The sequence below is a fragment of the Micrasema longulum genome, unplaced genomic scaffold, assembly GCF_059751315.1.
Source record: "Micrasema longulum isolate JH-2025_06_02 unplaced genomic scaffold, ASM5975131v1 h1tg000300l, whole genome shotgun sequence".
In the NCBI taxonomy this organism is placed as follows: domain Eukaryota; kingdom Metazoa; phylum Arthropoda; class Insecta; order Trichoptera; family Brachycentridae; genus Micrasema; species Micrasema longulum.
In genome coordinates, this window is record NW_028277504.1 from 97,233 (window position 1) to 116,266 (window position 19,034).

General features: G+C 32.7%; 1 protein-coding gene across 1 annotated transcript; it reads left to right on the forward strand.

The window, feature by feature from the left end:
- Nucleotides 1-1,192: 1,192 nt before the first annotated feature.
- Nucleotides 1,193-16,041, forward strand: LOC148282722 (uncharacterized; the record flags this gene model as incomplete). Its single annotated transcript, XM_088224640.1, has 3 exons — nucleotides 1,193-1,544; nucleotides 11,507-11,616; nucleotides 15,911-16,041. Coding segments are annotated over exons 2-3 (239 nt in total), but the record flags the coding sequence as incomplete, so codon positions are not given.
- Nucleotides 16,042-19,034: the final 2,993 nt, after the last annotated feature.

Here is a 19,034-nt window from a genome sequence, read left to right on the forward strand (position 1 = left end):
ACATCGATCCTGTGCCAGAAATATAGTTTTTAATAAAACTTTTAGGAAATCTACCTCGACTATTTTTAATTTCTGCTTATCTAGTATTGTTTTTAATTTTTTATTTTTGTAGGACACCATTTCAACATTTTACTACCTAACGTTGTCTGTGTGTAGTGTGTATGTGGACAAAAATAATGAAAACGTTGAATAAATAAGACGCTGTTAACTCAAGAAAATACAACGCAAAAAAATAACTTTAAAAAAACATCATTGAAGTTACGATAATATGAAAATAGCAATCATGTAAATAAATTGTCAACGACTTAATAAAACAAACACTTATTTTCTCGAAACGCGTAAATGTTTTTTTCACATCAAAAATGGCAGGGAAATAAATTTACAATTATTGTAAGGCCATGCGTTGTTCATAATAATTATTGGAGAAAAATATTTTGCATTTTGGGAGCATTTTTAAATGCTTAGATAAAGGTCAGTTTAATTATTTATCTGAGTTCATTATTACTGGAATTTCCTATTTCACACGTATCGTTTAAATACACACGGCACAGTAAAGTTAAGATGGATTCACATGGACTTATTTCTTTAAAATTTATTCAGTGACTACTCTCACGTAAAAATCCTGCAAAAACGTAATCGAGTATAGATTAGTCGCCCTCACGGTGTATTGCATTTGCCTGGCATTAAATAAATATAATAAAAAATATATTATAATACTATAAATGACAATCCGTCCCATGTATTTTATCATTTGCCATGGTGTAAAATGAGCCAATCACCCAATATCACGCAACGGGCTTAGCATATATCTGGGCCCTGATTACAATGGGAAGTTTACATTTATCTTAAATTTTATCTACAAAGTACAATTAAGTTTTCTGTATGAAAAGCAGAATATGCATACCATTTTTTCTTCTAAACATGATCAATTATAGATTACCGACGAAGATACTTTAAATGTTCGTGCAAATATACCTACTAATTTTCGTAAACAAATATCGGTTTTTCTTCATAGACAGACGAAGATAACTTGGTTAACTTCCCATTGTAATCGGGGCCCAGATTTTTATCGAAAAAAACATTAATGATAGATCGGTAAATATATTAATAAAAAATATTATGACTTGCCCACAGCTTAGTATGCACTGGTGCAAGCATGCGCGTGTTTAAATCTGTCAGTGTGTGTTACAGATCGATAGTAGACGGTCTTCGCACTGGTTTCAGCGCATGTCGCCTACTGACTACTGACTACTCACTGTTCAGCCGGTGCCGGCACGATCCGGGACGAAATTCTGTCCTGTCTCACGCTTCGCATGCTCGGGGCAACTCGTCTCGCCGGGAGATATATATAATATCATACTTACAACTCACACGCCGAGTGAATGTTACGTATTCTGAATTAAAAACGCGCTTAAAATCACTGAGACAGTTTAACCTAAATTCTGCCGCTCATTTCATTCGCGAACAGTGTAAATTTCAGTGAAAAATCTGACATTGAAAGACATCTGTCGTCACATTTGACTGCGACTTCGATTGAACTAGAGGTGAATATTAATTTATAACAAATACTTCAATAATAATAAATACGATCTGTGCCAAGTGCATATTGCGATGTTATTTTTCTGGATAATATAATTTGCGTGATTATGGACGTTTTAATTCATATGTGTGGTTAAAGTTACGTTTAGTTAACGACGTTATCAGCGATCGGCGGTTTAGTTATTTTTTTAAAAACACTGATAAAGGCTGGATGCGTTTCAGATTTCAGATACGCACAGTGAGGTTCCTAATAATTTTCGGTGTAATGTATTGTGCACTGGGCTTTGTGTTACCCTCGGTCTATGAGACTGGTCTGTAAATAATCCGCACGTGTATTTATTGCGGTGTGGAAGTACCTAACTATAAAATGAACTCGGCAAGTATGCAGTGTATTTTTATGCACATAAATGCACTAGGCTAGTGTGACGTATTTTCTAATCATCTATCATTCATAAAAATATAAATACACACGCATTGCGCAATAAAATGCCTTGCTGCGTTTTACGTATGATTGTTTTATAGCAATAATATTGTTTTCAATGCCATAAATAAGTTATTTTTATGCTTACTTAAGAAAGGTGATGGATACTACTTATTACGCTATATAATATATAAACATATTTTTAATTTGACTGCTTTGCCGAGAAATAAATAAAAATATGTTTCTAAAATTCGATTTACTAAAAAACAGACTGAATGCAGTTGAAATAGGAGGCATTCCTAATACTGTCTTTTTTTTAACCCCTTAAGACCCGAATTAATTCTTGTGAATATGTAAAATATTTCTAATTCTATTATGTATTAAATAAATTATTACAATTTTTTCTTTTCGTTTTTCTTTTCTATTTTAGAAATCATTTACCATTGTTTTTAAATGAACTCTGGCTCGCAAACTGATATTAAATTGATATAGTTCATGAAACATGTATCATTATTTTACAATTTATGTTCATTCAATGAAGTTAATTGAAATATATTTCATCACTAAGACATTCGGAGGGACGGCGAAATTCGCTCTAAAACAACAAGCCAGAAATCAAACTAAAAAACAAAATTTTATGTGTAATGCCGACCACCAACATAAACGGAAAAAATAGATTAGGGATACCAGCAATTTAAAAATAACTCGTCACTTTTTAATATCAGTAGGTACCTACGCGAGTAAATACAGCAGGGCCGCTGTAGTCCGAACTCCCAAAATTGATTTCCTGTACGGATGTGCGAAGCGTTCGGATAATAAATAGTATGCAGATATTTTGGAAGGCATTTTCCGAAATAAAACAAAGTCTTATAACTCAAAGTATGTTTTAACCATACAAAGTCTCATAACTGACAGTATGTTTTAACCATACAAAATGTTATATTATTAAAATTTATTGCTGATAATCACACATTTTAGAAGAACTCCAATGTACTGCTTTGACGAGTATTATTTAGCGACATAGAAAACGTTTTATCCCTAATGTACGCAAAAGCATTTTTTTTTCTGGAACTGTGATGCCGACTTCATCCGCCTATTCCAAGCAAGTATTCAAAGCAGACACAGCTTGAGTTTGTGATATTCTTGCAACTAATTCCGATGCCTTCTTTTTTGTTTTTGCTGTCCAGGGCCCCGATTACAATGGGGAGTTAACAGAGTTATCCTCGACTGTCTATAAAAAAAAGCGATATTTGTGTACGAAAATGAGTATATTTGCATGAACATTTAAAGTATCTCCACCTGTAACCTAAAATTGAACATGTTAAAAAGAAATAAATGCATACATATTCTGCCTTTCATTCAGAAAACTTAATTTTACTTTGTAGATAAAATTGAAGATAAATGTTAACTTCCCAATGTAATCGGGGCCCTGGTCTTTTTTTACTTTTCTTACAATGTATTCATCAGTTAAAAAATCCAGGCGTTTAAGATTATGGGGTAGGATTATGCAAAAATATAATTAATTAAAAAGGGTAGGTATTAAAAAAATGTACTAGATACCCCTCCCCCCCTTCACTGCAATATTACAAACCTACGGAATATGTCAAAATAATTCATTACAAAAAATATTAGAATGAGGCGGTCAGTGCAATTTTATTACATATATATAGTAAAGTGCGCGTTACACGTATATTAAATAATGGATTTGATATTTTAAGTAGGAAAGATGCCTAAATAAATTTATTTCAACAGAGAGGGAAAAAGTTTTCGAGAAGAAATTTGGAAGTCTAGGCATTTACAGGGCTTATGACCTGTCATTGGCTGAATGGTGAATGTTACACAGTGTGTAAAGTGGCCACTTAAACCAGCCAATGACAGGTCATAAGCCCTGTAAATGCCTAGACTTCCAAATTTCTTCTCGAAAACTTTTTCCCTCTCTGTTGAAATAAATTTAAATATGAACAACTCCCTAGGGAGGAAATCCAGCCAGTCTGCAAGCATTTGGACATAATCAAACATTGTTGCCTAAATAAAGTTTAAATACCAAATACAGCAGAAGTCTAATAAGCCCTTTGAAACGCTCTTCAACTGAAATATTGCGCGTAAGTGCCAAGAAACAAGATTATGGATTTTTACAAATGAATATTGAATGAGGAAAATGGACTTTCATTCTTTGTACTTACATATAATACATTTTAAAAGTTCGAGATTAGCATTTAGCAAAAATGTACAAATCTGCTTTCCTTCCATACTTTTACTTTTTTTTGCTTTTTATATATCTTGACATTTTTATGTTTTTTCATTATGTATTTTTGTATAATTTAATTTAGTACGTACTAATATTTGGCATATGATTTATTGCTCCTATTTCTTACTATAGTATTGAGTCAATACTTAATACTTCAATATTTCAGAGTCCCTGGACTGGTACCTGAAGTGTAATACTGATCATCTTGCTTTCATGTAAAAAAAAAAAATCAAGATACGCTGCGATTAATGTACCAATGCAGTGCCCTATGCACCATTAGGTACGGAAACGGAATTATGATTATGATGATAATTTAAAAGGTAAACAATTTAATTAAAGCAAAATAAATAATAAACAACAAAAAAGACTTCAAAGTGAAATGCAACAGTAAGATAGAAACATAACATCAGTGAATAAAAAATAACAGTATAACGAGAAAATTTTAAATACTAAAATATAAATGTTGCTAAGTAAAGTTAAGAATTATATAAAATAAAATTAGAACGAAATGAAGTAATTATACTCCAAGTAATAAAAAAATTAGAAAACAACGTAAAACATGAAAAAAATAATTAAATGTAATACTCTTCTAAAAAATACTGAGTGAGACTACATTTCAACTGATCAACAGAATTTGATTAAAAATGACAAATATTTGCTCAAATTTATTCTGGACATAGGTGAGTGCATTTAAAAGTTGAATTTATTATAAACGTGACATACGAGTCTTTACGCATCTGACGATCATCAGGGAAATTGTGGATTATATGTATATTGCTGTGACACGTTACACGTAACATCTGTGACACATAAATTAATAACTGAGACACGACAATGTAACCTATGGCAGTGTTTTTATTGATCAAATTAATTTGATGCAATTTATGTATTTATATTACAATTATTGTAGTCCGCATTTCTTTATTATTATTATTATTATGGATGACTTATATAGCGCCATTTTCGTAATAAAATACCTCAAGGGCGCTTTACATAGTGATTTTATTGTTAAATTAATTTAATTGAAGCTTTTAAATTTGTAATTTAATTAAAATAATTTATTTTGTTGTCACATGCTACGGATTTATTCAAATGATGTAGAGAACAAGTGTTTTTTTAGTTTTTTTCCGAAACATCACTTCACTTTCACAGCCTCGCACCTCTGCTGGGAGAGCATTGCATGCCATAGGGCCTGCGACCGCAAATGCGCGTTCACTAAATTTAGTGCGCTGTTTGCGTAGAGGTATAATAACTTTTCCTCTCGCCGTAGACGTAGCTGATCTAAGCGTGAGACGCCTGTCAGCTAGTTCATCTGGAATGCATAGTTCCCTTAGATATTCCGGAGCAGAGTTATGCAGTGACTTATACATAAGCCAACAGAGTTTGTATTCGACCCTCTGTGGAAAACGTAGCCAGTGTAGTTCCCGAAGTAGTGGAGTGATATGATTGAACTTAGAGATTCCGAAAATAAGTCTCGCTGCGGCATTCAATACAGATTGTAGGCGAGTCATTTTGTTCATTGGTAGACCTGCATAGATACCATTACAATAATCGACTCTAGACACTACAAACGCATTTATTAATTGACGGGCGGCATCAACCGGCAAATTTTTGCGTATGCATTTAATTTGTCTCAGCTGGTAGAAGCATGAACTTATCGTTCTACTAATTTGAGCGTCAAGAGATAGGTCAGAATTGAGTAAAACTCCCAGTAGTTTAACGGTGGGTAAAGCGGTACTCCCTACATTGGGTAGAGCCGTATCCTGGATCAAATTCTGTCGTCTGGCTGAAGCCACCCACAGTTGTTCAGTTTTTGATGGGTTTAATGTTAGTCTGTTTTCAGCCATCCAGTTTCCTATTTTCTTGATGCATCCATCAATTAAATTGACAAGCACACTTCTCTCGCCTGGTTTGCAATAAAAATAAATCTGCGTATCATCTGCATAGCAGTGAGACCATAATCCACATTCTTTGATAATGTTCTCTATATCTTTAGTGTAAAGGAGATAGAGAAGTGGTCCGAGTACTGACCCTTGACGCACTCCTGTAGACACCCGAAAGTTGGTTGAGCTTTTACCCTGGAACACAACTGCATATTCTCTTTTATTAAGATACGAACTGAACCACATATACCATAAGTTTTCTCCAGACGTTCAAGCAAAATATTATGGTCTACAGTATCGAATGCAGCACTCATGTCCAGAAAAGCCATCAACACCAGATTACCAGAGTCCACCGCCGTTATAATGTCAAGACAGTACTCTTATCACTCCCGTCTCCGTGGAATGAAAACGTTGGTATGCCGATTGCCTTACCGAAAATAAAGAATTCCGCTCGATATAGTTAACGAGCCTATGAGAAACTATTTTTTCTAGTATTTTTGATACGATGGGAAGATTTGAAATAGGGTGAAAACTGGTTATTGGTTCCCACCACGCAACTTCAGGATTAATAAAATTAAAAGATATAATATTTATAGTTAAATGTAATATAAACACGCCTGCACAACACCTTAACTTGATAGAACCCAAAACTGAAAGTGATCGAGTTTTAGAAAACCGGGATATTTTTGCTGTGCGGTGGTTTAACTACGGATGGAGCAACCTCCGGTCCTCCGGTGACAACTTACTGTCAAGTGGTATCGTTCATTTGGCGGATGCGTTCAACGTTTGCCTACTTTATAAAGCATCAGGGCCCTGATTAAAATGTGAAGTTAACAGAGTTATCCTTGACTGTGTATAGGTAAAAACCGATATTTGTGTACGGAAATTAGTATATTTGCATGAACATTTAAAGTATCTTTGTCGGTAACCTATAATTGAACATGTTATATTCCGCTTTTCAGACAGAAAACTCAATTTTACTTTGTAAATAAAATTTAAGATAAATGTTACCTTTCCATTGTAATCGGGGCCCAGATTCTCTAATCTGGACGTCCACTGCTACTGACAGTAGTTGGTATTTTTGATCTTATATCTGAACAACATGACGCGAATCTGATGCGAGAAGGCGTACAAGGTAACAGACAGAGAAGCCTAGAGGCTATAATATATCTATAAACACAATATGTACATTGAAAAGGTATGAATTTGCACTTGGTGCAGTCTGGCACAGGTAAAGCGATGTGTTCATAATGAAATGTGCGACATTGCATCATGTACGCGTATGATGAATTCCGGCTGTGGCTTCTCGGCACTCGTTTTTCCCCTCCAACCAGAACATACTCGATCGATTACGAAATCTGTAATACGCATTTATAATACTATATTTTAATAAAACCCAACCTTGTTTATTGATTTACAAGGGCAATGTAAAGAAAGAGTTGTACATTTCTAATAGGCCCTTTAATTTGGTGATACGATCCGGTCAGATTTAGATATTATAGATTAGGTCAAAATCACAAGATCACCTCGACGCGACGGTCGGTCGGTGTCAAAAAAAAAAAACTATTTAATCAATATATTACTTTGACGTTAGTGAGAATCGAAACCAGTACCTCAGGTATGATAGGCAAACGTTCTTACCGTAAACCAGGGGCCGACTAATAATCTCCACTCGATTTCCCTTTACAAAATTTATCCGTGAGTAGCCATTTATTAGCTATCGTATCAAAAATCTGTTTCACACACAGAACTGTAAACAGTTCGATACATTTCTCCCGGATACGTTTTTTAAAAATAAAAATTAGAGTCTAAAGTCTAAATAAATCGAAACTTTTTTTTAAAATTTTCCATTGGGCATGATTAATTTGACAGTTTATATTATTTAATCGCGATCACTCTTTATTATCAAATTTCTTCGTGTTTCAAACGTGCAAATAAAGACAACACGCAATACTAAATCCTCTTTGGGGATATATACTGTAAAAATATGAATGATTTGTTTTGATAGTGGCGCTGATAAGATGGAAACCGGTTAGGAATTTTTGTCAAACCGGTTTCAAGATATCATTTATCGGAGTCATTTACCTAAGTATGTCGGTCAATAAGTAGAACATATTTTGTATTGTAATCTTCGCAAAAATTATTCATTATTTTTTTAACATTAGCTTACAAATATTCATGTTTCTTATAAGTATAACGTAAGTCTTGTGTTTGAAAATGAAAATGAAGATGTGGCGGAGGGAAGTTTTCATAGATCCGTCGACATTTGTTAGTATCCTAAATATGCAACATCAATATGTATATTTTTGTCGCTTTATTATTCTGGCCCTAACAGTCGCATCCTTTGGAGGTGTCCAATCCAGAGAGACGATGCTCGATGGCCTGACGGAGGTGACAAGGCTGACATGGAATTCCGATTTCTTTCGCGATCCGAATATTTTATTTTTTTTGATAGCGCATAGGTGAAAAAGTAGGATGCCCTTCGAGGAATCTAAGAGCCCATTGTTATTGGTTGTACAGAATTTAACCGCCAGCCGGGTTTTGACGTGAGCTTGACATTTAATTCGAAATCGAAAAGCTTGGTTATGTCGTGAAAGCGTGTAAAAATCGTTTGGATAAACGTAAAAAAGATGGTGTAACTTTTCATTGTTAAGTACCTAGGTACTTGTTTACAATTAGATTTGTAATTTTTCGGAACTTAAAATGATTAATTTTTAAATATTGAATTTATGTAGGTACTTAAGTACTTGTTTATGGTTGAATTCCAAAACTTAAAAAAGTTCGTTTTCAAATCTAGAATGTTTTTGCAAATGTCAAACCCTGCTCTTTTCACCAAAAGGTGTGCACTTTATTTAGAAATATCATTTTTAAGAATGTCAGTTAATATTATTTTAGTATTAATAAAATAAATAAATTGTTAGAAATTATAAGGAATTTAAGGAAATAATCTGATTGGAATCCATAAAAAAATATTGTTTTTTGTGAACATTCAAAAACAAACTTTATTTATACACAAAATTTTAATCTTTTTTGTATATGCATTCTCGACGAATGCAGCTCTGGTTAACGATGAAAAAAACATTTACGCTTACTTTTTTCCTGCTTAATAAATTGAAAATTTTAAGAGCTATAAATATGCTCACGGCAAAGATACACATTTCGCTGAAAACCGCACGTAAATCGGTCCAGTAGTCATTCAGTCTATCGAGGACGCACATACGAACATTGCATTTTATACACAGTCGAACTTTTTTAAAATCCAATCACCATTGCATATTGTCACAATTGAAAATTATAATAATGCTTACAAACATACCACTTTCTAAATTTCAAATTCAGATAAATAAACTTTCGTATTTTTTTTCAATGTTGACAATGTGATAAGGAAAGAGAAAACTTTTTACACACTTCAACATATTTCGCTCCACGTTCTGTTTTACAAATAATTGCCACTTTTTCGCAAATTAACTTCTGCTTGTTAGTAGTCATGTTTACTATTCAATGGTTAGGTTTTAACTTATCTGACATCACCCGCTCGTAATGTTCATTATGCATTTTTTTTAAAAATAAATATTTGCGTTCGTATGATTTACCGAAATATTTAATTTTGAGGGCCATTTTCAACGAGTTGTAATTTTTTTCAATATACATAAGAGTTAAAGCAGAGTATTAAAAAAATAAAGGATAATTACATAGCAATGAAATACATATTAATAGTAAAAATAGTAAACAAAAAATCCCACAAAGGCATGGCCTGTTCGTGGGTATACAAGAAAATATTTAAGAATTTTTGCTCCTATAATAAATAGACAGTTATAATATTTTTGTGTAACATAAGAAAGAGAAAATAAAACATTCCGTAAAAGATTATAGTATTTTTTTTATAGTAATTAATAAAGGAAATAAAAAATATAAAAAAACATAAAAATATCCCTTATTATTAAAGAGCTACAAAATAAATCATAGAAAAAAAGAGTTCATATCTCTAGTTTGAATCCAGTATGGTGCGTGTTTTTTAAAAGAAGAAACATTTTGAATGTTTGGAATCAATGAAATATTATCAGTAAAAAAATAATAAAAAAAATTTCGCCTATAAAATATGCATGTCTCTGTGCGAGCCTCGTTTTACAATGTGGCATTTCTAACACACATTCCTTCTTTGATTTGATTTATTTGAATTGCTTGTAAATAAATTTTTGTTCTTAATATATATTTTAAACAATATATTTGCCTTATGTCTAAAATCTGTCGGCTCTAAAGGAAAGTTTTGTATATTTTCGGTTGAAATTTTTTAGTGCATTCGATGTCTTATTGATTTTACTCTGCTCAGTGGCCCAATATTTTTGTGTGGCAAACGATTAGAAACAAAACACCCAGAACTTACATCTGAAGGTAGAATAATATATGAGTATTTATGTAATATCTTAAGAAATGTGCTTAAGGCACATCCCAGATCCCAGATCCCAGATACCTAAGTTTAGTCTAAATTTCAAATTGCGTAATCTGCCGTTCTAAAAGCAATTATACTTTAGTTACATAAAACTTTTAAGTATATTTTTCAAAAGAAATACCTTCAAAAAATATTGTTTTATCTAATTTATGTTTTTTTTATTTTTTTATTATTGCGCGATTAAAAAAAAACATTCGTTTTAAAATGGCAAAATCGTATGATTTCCTAATTTTGTGTTCGTTTTGCCAGACTATACAGCCTTAAAGGAAAACGCTTTCATAGTAATTGTACGAGAAAATTAGTAGATACGAGTATTAATTGAACCGAAAATTCGGTATATGTAATAATAGCTTTACTTCTCGATATCTATCAAAGTTATAGTTTCGAAAATAGATATGTTTTTAATTTTTGATGCACCCACTCGTAAATAATAAGCTGTATGTACGGTTATGACTGTCAGACGTGTCAGATGTGAGGCGGAGGAGTTTAGGTTTTTTCATGATGTCTGACATATTTCAAGTTCAGATTTGTTACTGCCGAGCGCAATGCAAATCTTAAGTTCTTATGTCAAGAAACTTTAATTCCCAGATTAAATATGATACCTAAAAAACTTCTAGTATATCAGGTTTGGCGGGTAGAGAATGCCTAATTTATTTATGGGGTTATGTTGTATGAGATTCCATCTTTTGAGTAGCAAGGACAAAATAATTTGATTCTCAAATGTGTGGTTTTCTAGGCATAGGAAAAGAATTTGGATCACATATTCATTTACTAGATTGTAAATGACAAATACCGTACATTTCTTCTTGACCCTACAAAATACGTCCCTTTTATCAAAAATGACGATCCCACTTCCTATCTGCACAACCGTCAAATTGGTTTGAGATTAAATGACAATCTAACCATATTTCATAATATATTGTTATTCAATATTTTAATCTAATGAACCTATTTTGTCAAATTAGGCATGGAGTGGGAACCTCCCACCAAGCAAGGATTGTACGACCCCCAGAATGAGCATGAAGCTTGTGGAGTTGGATTCGTAGTCGCTATTGATGGAAAACGAAGTCACAAGGTAGGAAAAAAACAGTTATTTTATCTACGGTTTGAAGTATATTGACAAGCAGCATAAAATAAAGTAAATTTATTGTTTCCGAAAAACCATAAATAGTTTATACCTACGTGCTAAGAAGATAAACAAATTAAAACGAGCACTGAAACCATACATTTTTTTTTTGATAATAGGAAAATACCTCTTCTGCTTCCCTGTGCATTTTTCCTTGCCACGGAGTTTTAGTCCTAATACTTATGTATGGAAGTGAAACATGAAACTGGCAGAGGAAGGATGAAAGCCGAGTGAACGCAGTTGGAATGCAATCTCTTCGACGAATGTGTGAGAAATCAATGTAAGACAGGGTTACGAATGATGAAATCAGGCGAGAGTGTAAATCTGAGTCAAGTTTAACTGATAAGATTAAGATAGGGTCTCTGAGATGGTTTGGTCACGTAGAACGAATGGACGACGAAAGAATGGTAAATCAAGTATATATGGCGAAAATGAACGGTAACCTGAGATGTGGACGACCAAAGAAGATGTGGCATGATCAGATAAACCAAAATCTTAAGTCTGGTCATGTCAAAAGCAGACAGAACCGAAGAGCATGTATGACAAGATGTATGCCAGGATAGACGTGTGTGGCGGTCATTCTCTTTGAAATGGCGTAATGGTAGTGTTTGTAGTAGTGGTGTTTGCAAGCAAAAACATTGCATATTTAATTGCGAATTTGCTCTTTGACCTAGAACCAAGTCAAGAGTATTTTTCGCAAATGTATATATTCGTCTATACTTTCACACTTCTCAAATGCCTATTTTAGTTAAAGTTATACACACACTCAATACACGATTACAACGTTCGAAAGTAGCTAAATATGGCGTAGGTACGGCGCGGCGTACTAATACGGAGTTTTCTGCTCATGGCTCGTGGCTCGTGGAGCAAGTGTCTCCGCGTGATTCTCCGAATAATGGATGACCTGTTAGTTTGAATCGCTCGCTACTCCGGTTACTCGGCTATGGCTTAATGTCTTCTTTTATTTATTTATTTCACAGTTTTAAAATATACAAAGGAAATTCCTGTATTAAGAAAGGACCTTCTTCTTACATGTATTTTTTTTCATTTCATTAAATGATGCTTAAAAAAAATAAAATAATCATATCAAAAAAACTCGAAATAGATAAAAATTAGAAAACCTACCGATAATAATAAAAAATGAAGCATAAATATAAATTAGAAAATATACCATAATTAATTAGAAACTGAAACATTAATGCAAATTAGAAAACATACCGATAATACTGAAAATTGAAGCATAAATATAAATTAGAAAATATACCATTAATAATTTAAAAAAATAATTAATTAAATTAGAAAATATGCCGATAATAATAAACATTGAAGCACAAATATAAATTAGAAAATATACCATTTATAATCAAAAGAATAAAAGTAAAGGCTCATAATAAGAAAATTAAAACAAATATAAATTCCTCATCATCATTCCCTTTCCGCACCTAATGGTGCATAAGGCACTGCATTGGAACACCAATCGCGGCGTATCTTGATCATTTTGTTACATGAAGGTAAAATGATCAGTCTTACGCTTCAGGCTCAGTCCAGGGACTATGAAATTTTCTAGTGTGAAAACATCCTTTGAAATCAATATTTTATATCAACCATGTCGGGAATCGAACCCGAGACCTCTTGCATGGCAGGCGAACGCGCTGACCATTACACCACGAGGCCGAATATAAATTACAAAACAAAAAAAATAAAAAGAATAAGGAGATATTTGACAGTTAAAAGCAACACAACTTTTAGTCATAAAAATAATTTACAGGATATGAAAATGTCAACTCCTTATCCACTTGCTCACCATTTTCTTGTAAACATTGTAACTGACAGTCGCCTTTATGCAAGGGTCCGACATGTTGAAAACCCTATACTGCAAAATGCCTCTGAAAAAAGGCAGCTCTACTTTGAGGTACTCCAAAGTTTATGCTCATTGCGTATCTTTTACAGGGAAACAAAAGGTAAATGCGAGCTTAAAATAAGATAATCTTCACTCTAAGTGATGCTACACGAATAGTGTAATTGTTTACTGACCTAGATGCAATAGTATTTATCTAATACCGTCCAAGTTGAACCTACGAAGGACAAACTTGTCATTTTGCTTCGTGTTTCTAACTGTAGACCTGTAAGTTTCATTTCTAAGAAAATTGTCGGAGTCGCCTTACCATAAAACTTAAATTACGTAGCTGTATTGTTAAATTAAAGTTACAAGCTTTTTGTGAAGTTAGATAAAAAAAACCGACACCCAGAATTATCATTGTTACAAAATATGTACTCGTATAGTAAACAGGATTAATTTACGTTTTGTTGATTGTGACACGCCACGAAATGACATATTTGGTTTACTTAATTAGAACCTTTTTTTACAAGAGAAGCTACTCGGCAGCCTCGAGGTCGTGTAATGACCGAGACGCTAGCCACAAGCTCGGAGGGTTTTGGTTTCGATTTCCGGTGAGATCACAAAATTCACGATGCAATATTTACTTAAATAAGTAACCCGCTAAGTCTCTATTTCAGAGGCTTGTCAGGTGGAAAGAGAGGATATGAATGAAAGTTATGAAAAATATACAGCACCCAGAACAACTGAGAAACCCAGAAAAAAATATTTCTCGGTTTTTTTCTTGCAACTGGCGGGAATCGAACCCTCGATGCCACTTTCACAGTTGGCCATTAAACCACTTGCGCCACGGCATCTGCCGTTATACGATCTTCCTATTGATTGCAGATATTGTGATATCCCCATTTTGTTCTGATAAAATCGTCGACTCGGTAAAAACCCCTACGTGAAAAATCTCTTTTATCGTATTATAATATCTATTTGGCAACAAATTTTATCATCACATTTTCTTTTGAGATTTGTTTGAAATCCAATAGTTAATATTTCCTGAAAGTTTTATTTGTTAAGCTGAATAAAATTTATTAAGCTAAACAAATCTCGCTACTACGACAGAAACATGTATTTTTTGTAAGCTATTCAACTTAAAAGTCATTTTTCTAAAAACTACGATATGAGTCCATTGCAGGTGAAGTGAACTCACTGAATGTTTTTTTTTTTTTTTTTTTATATTTGGACCCCTGTATTTAGTAGCCTTACGTGTCATGTACAAGGCTAAGGTACTCGGAAAAAAAAGTTTTTGTTTGTCTTGGAAATGGGATGTTCGATCACTGATTTTGGTTTATTACCTTTATGAGTCCAATCACCATTGTTGCAAAGTTCAAGAACAATGGCGCATGATAACTACTTTTTACTACAGTGTGGATATCTGTTAAGGATAACTCACTGAATGTTAGTAAATATTTGTATATAACCACTTACTGACTTTTCTATGTCTACCGGTTTCGAGACGTACCCGTCTCTTCGTCGGACACCAATTAAACCAACATGCAAAACCCACTATACACCTTCACCATAGTTGTTGCACAAAAATATAAAACCAACACGACATGGATTTTAATAAGCACACGCACCGATTAGGACAAACATGCACTGATTAGATTATGAAAATATTTTATGTTGTTTGAGAAATAGTTGAAAAAAGGGGAGGGATGGAGAGAGGAGATTGAGTTAATAGGTTTAGAGCGACGGGAGACGGGCACGTCTGAAAACTGGTAGACATAGAAAAGTCGGTAAGTTTTTATTTTATTTTATTTATTTTTGCACCACAACAGGCCAGAAGGCCCAATTGCAGTGGTGAATTACATCACAGAACACCCAGGCTTGAGAAAAATCTAATTAATTTTTTTGCGTTCTCACCGGGAATCGAACCCAGAACCTTCCATGCGTGAGTCAAGCGTCTTGACCACTACACCACGGAGGCCGCCTAATATATACAAATATTTAATAACATTTAGTTCAAACTCAACCACAAAGTTAATGCTTATTAATAATACGAACTAACTGACTTTAAAGGTGAAGAAAACTCATTTCTTATATTATATTTCTGTAGTCAATATAATCCAAAAAGCTTTTTTAACTGGTTCTTTGTGTACAAAACATCCATGTTCATTTTAAATATCCAAATAGTTTAGTAATAACAAAATTAGCAAAAAGTTCATAGATTTAATACTCTGAATACAAACGTTTGTCAATTTTGTCAGTTGGTTCACTTCACCTTTAATAGGCTCATATCCTAGCCAAGGCGACAAAATACCTTATTCTTCAGGATATTAGGAGGTCTAGTCTCTAGTTGGCTATTAATGTATATTTTCGAGGAGTCGGTTAAGAAGTTGGTGTTCTCTCCAGATCGTCCGAGATGCGGAGACCCTGGCTCGGCGGATGGAGCACCGAGGGGCGTGCGCTTGCGACAATGATACTGGGGATGGTGCAGGAGTGCTCACCGCCATTCCGCATCACCTCTACTCTGACGAGCTAAGGTAAATTAAATATCTATCATTTCACATACCTTGGAACATAAGATAGATGCATTGTTGCGGACACAGATTACACTATGAGGAAGTCCAGTGTTTTTTTTTATTTAGACTTTTATTTTAAGACAAAGTATCAGCGCTATGATTTTTTAAAATTTCGTATTTTTGAAATTACGCGCGTGTGACGTCTCAAGTTCTCTTCCCCTTCTTTTCGGTGAGTTTTGCTGATTGGTCAATTGGCTTACTGTAAACCGCAAATCTATCACAACTCTCTTATCATTGGTTGATTCGGTTTAGTGACGTCGTTCAAAGTAGTTAGTTTGTATTAAAATGGTTTTCATTATTTTTTTCATACATTTTCAAGTAACTTCGCTTTACAATTTAATGGTCTAATTTTTACCTCGCGCGAGAATACATTTATTATATCGAATTTCCCGTAAGGCTGAACTTCCTCATTGTCACAGTAGGTATGACATTTTCACAATGTACTATGGCAAATAAAATTCATTGTCTCGATTTCCGATTTCACCGTGCGAAAATATTATTCAATGGAGAACATATTTTTTGTGCAAAACTACACTGTGTATCATGACAATTTGTTTATTTAGATGAGATGTATTTTGTAGAACTCTAGATAAATTGTGAATATAATAAGTTGAAATAAGTTATCCGATATTATTGATTGATCGGCATTCACTTCGTAACACTTCACGATGAATGACTTTTTTATTGTAAACTTTGTTATTTATTAGTGTTCATAATTTCGGAAGATACAAAACTAATAGTATGCCAATATTATGTATCTTTTTTGGGTGATACCGTGTATGTTGGATTTGATCCGACGTTTCGGCTACCATTTCAGTTTTCCCTGAAGATGGCTCCTGCAATGGTAGCCGAAACGTCGGATCAAATCCAACATACACGGTATCACCCAAAAAAGATACATAATATTGATAACAGTGACCGTGAAAACCTTCGCACCTAATAGTATGCCGTTTACAGTGTAATCATAGAACCTGTATAAAAAAACAATAATCGAATCACTGGTAGAAACTAATGATGGATCGGTGGTTGGGTATATTATGTTACCTCTTAAGATAAGCGGAATAACCACCCACAAATCCAGCATTAATAATAATAATAATAATTATGGTTTATTGACAAAAATAACAATTTCTTTATCTAGTACATACACAATTAGGAAATAGATTCATCTGGATCATGTCTAGTCTGCCTAACTAGGTACAACCTGTTTTAAGGCAGACATTTTTATGCAAAATAAACAATAACAATACTACCTACTTGTTAATTTATAATACAGTTTTACAATATTTATTTCTACCATTTATTATTTAAGAATATTTTGAGTAAATTTTCCGATTTTTCTCTACCGAAACCCAGTAACCATTTTTTTTACAAATTTATTTAATTGAATCCGGGTCATGGTTTTGCAATGTTCAGGTAATAAATTGAATATTTTGGGGCCCAGAAACCTGAATTTTTTTTGGCCGAATTTAGAATTTGTCAATATTTATTTTTTTATTTTATAAACATAAACGGCAAATCTACCTTTTACAATAATTTATAATACTAACATATTTGGCTTAATATATATTTTTTTAAACATAAATTTCCTTATACCCAAGATTTATAAAAAAAATAATACCTAAAAATTATACAAGATTTATATTTTAAAAATTAACCTAAAAATTATACAGCACATTCTGTAGTAAGTTTAAACAATTCAAGGATAAATGTAAAAAACAAAATTAAATAATAAAACATTCTACAGTAATACAACAAAAAATCATAGGTACTGTTTCATACAGCTGGGCAAAGTGAACATTAAACTGTAAATATTATGAAATGCATGAATAAATAAATATAATTACCATTCACCATCTTTAAAAAAGTTCAAAAGGTTAGATATATAGCATTAGTTTCTACCACTTATTTATTTGTTTGTTTTTTGCATTTTTTATTCATTTTATTTATTTAATTTTACAATACGCCCATGGGGCATTTACAAAAATAATACAGGTAAGTACCTACAAGTGATAATTTTAAAAATAAACAACACATTTTTTTCCAAGACGTACAAACCAATAAAGCATACTGCAATGCAAAATCAAAAGTAAAACTTCCCGTAATAAAAAAAAGAAAAACTGCTGAGACGGTCACCCCACCAAAACAGTAGTCTATTTGAACTCGGAATTATTGTTGCATGTCTGCTATTTATGTTTTATGTTTATATGTATTTAAGTATTATATTTATTTATTATGTACCGACTAGAACATAATATAAATGAATGCCTCGACACTGGTTATGCCCGGTGAGGTGTTCATTTAGAAATAAAAAAATATAATGTTTTATGTAAAATAAAAAAAATAATTTATATGTATAAAAAGTAAATAAGAAAAATCAAAAAGCACATTCTAAATATTATTGTTTTTTTTTTTAAACAAAAAAAGGGTATTAACAAATCAATATCAAAGATGAATAATATTGATTGCACTGTGATCAATATTCTCTAATTTTTATAATATTAGTTTTCATCAGCCATCGATAAGAGGAATGCCTTTTCGAAACTATGCATAGTTGTGTTCTTTTAATAACATAAACGTGTAACACCAATAAGTAGGTTTTTATTTTATAATATATACTACGTTTTATTCTAACATAAAAAAAACCTAAACTAAAAAAAATACTTCAACATCGTCATAATCTTGCACCATTGGAATAAAACGGAATAGTTTAAATTCGTCTTATAAAAATATTCATTTAAGTAGGTACTTTAATTTATTAATATTTTATCAAGGCAGAAAAGATCATTACACAAATATTTTCACAAAAAAATCGCAATACATCATCTTTGAATCACGCGCTATTTTTTTAAAAGGATATGGGGCAGTGGTGCCTTTGATACTTTGATCACGGTGTCATGACCCAAAAGCACCCATAACTCCGACATTATTAGTTTTCAATATAACGTCAATAA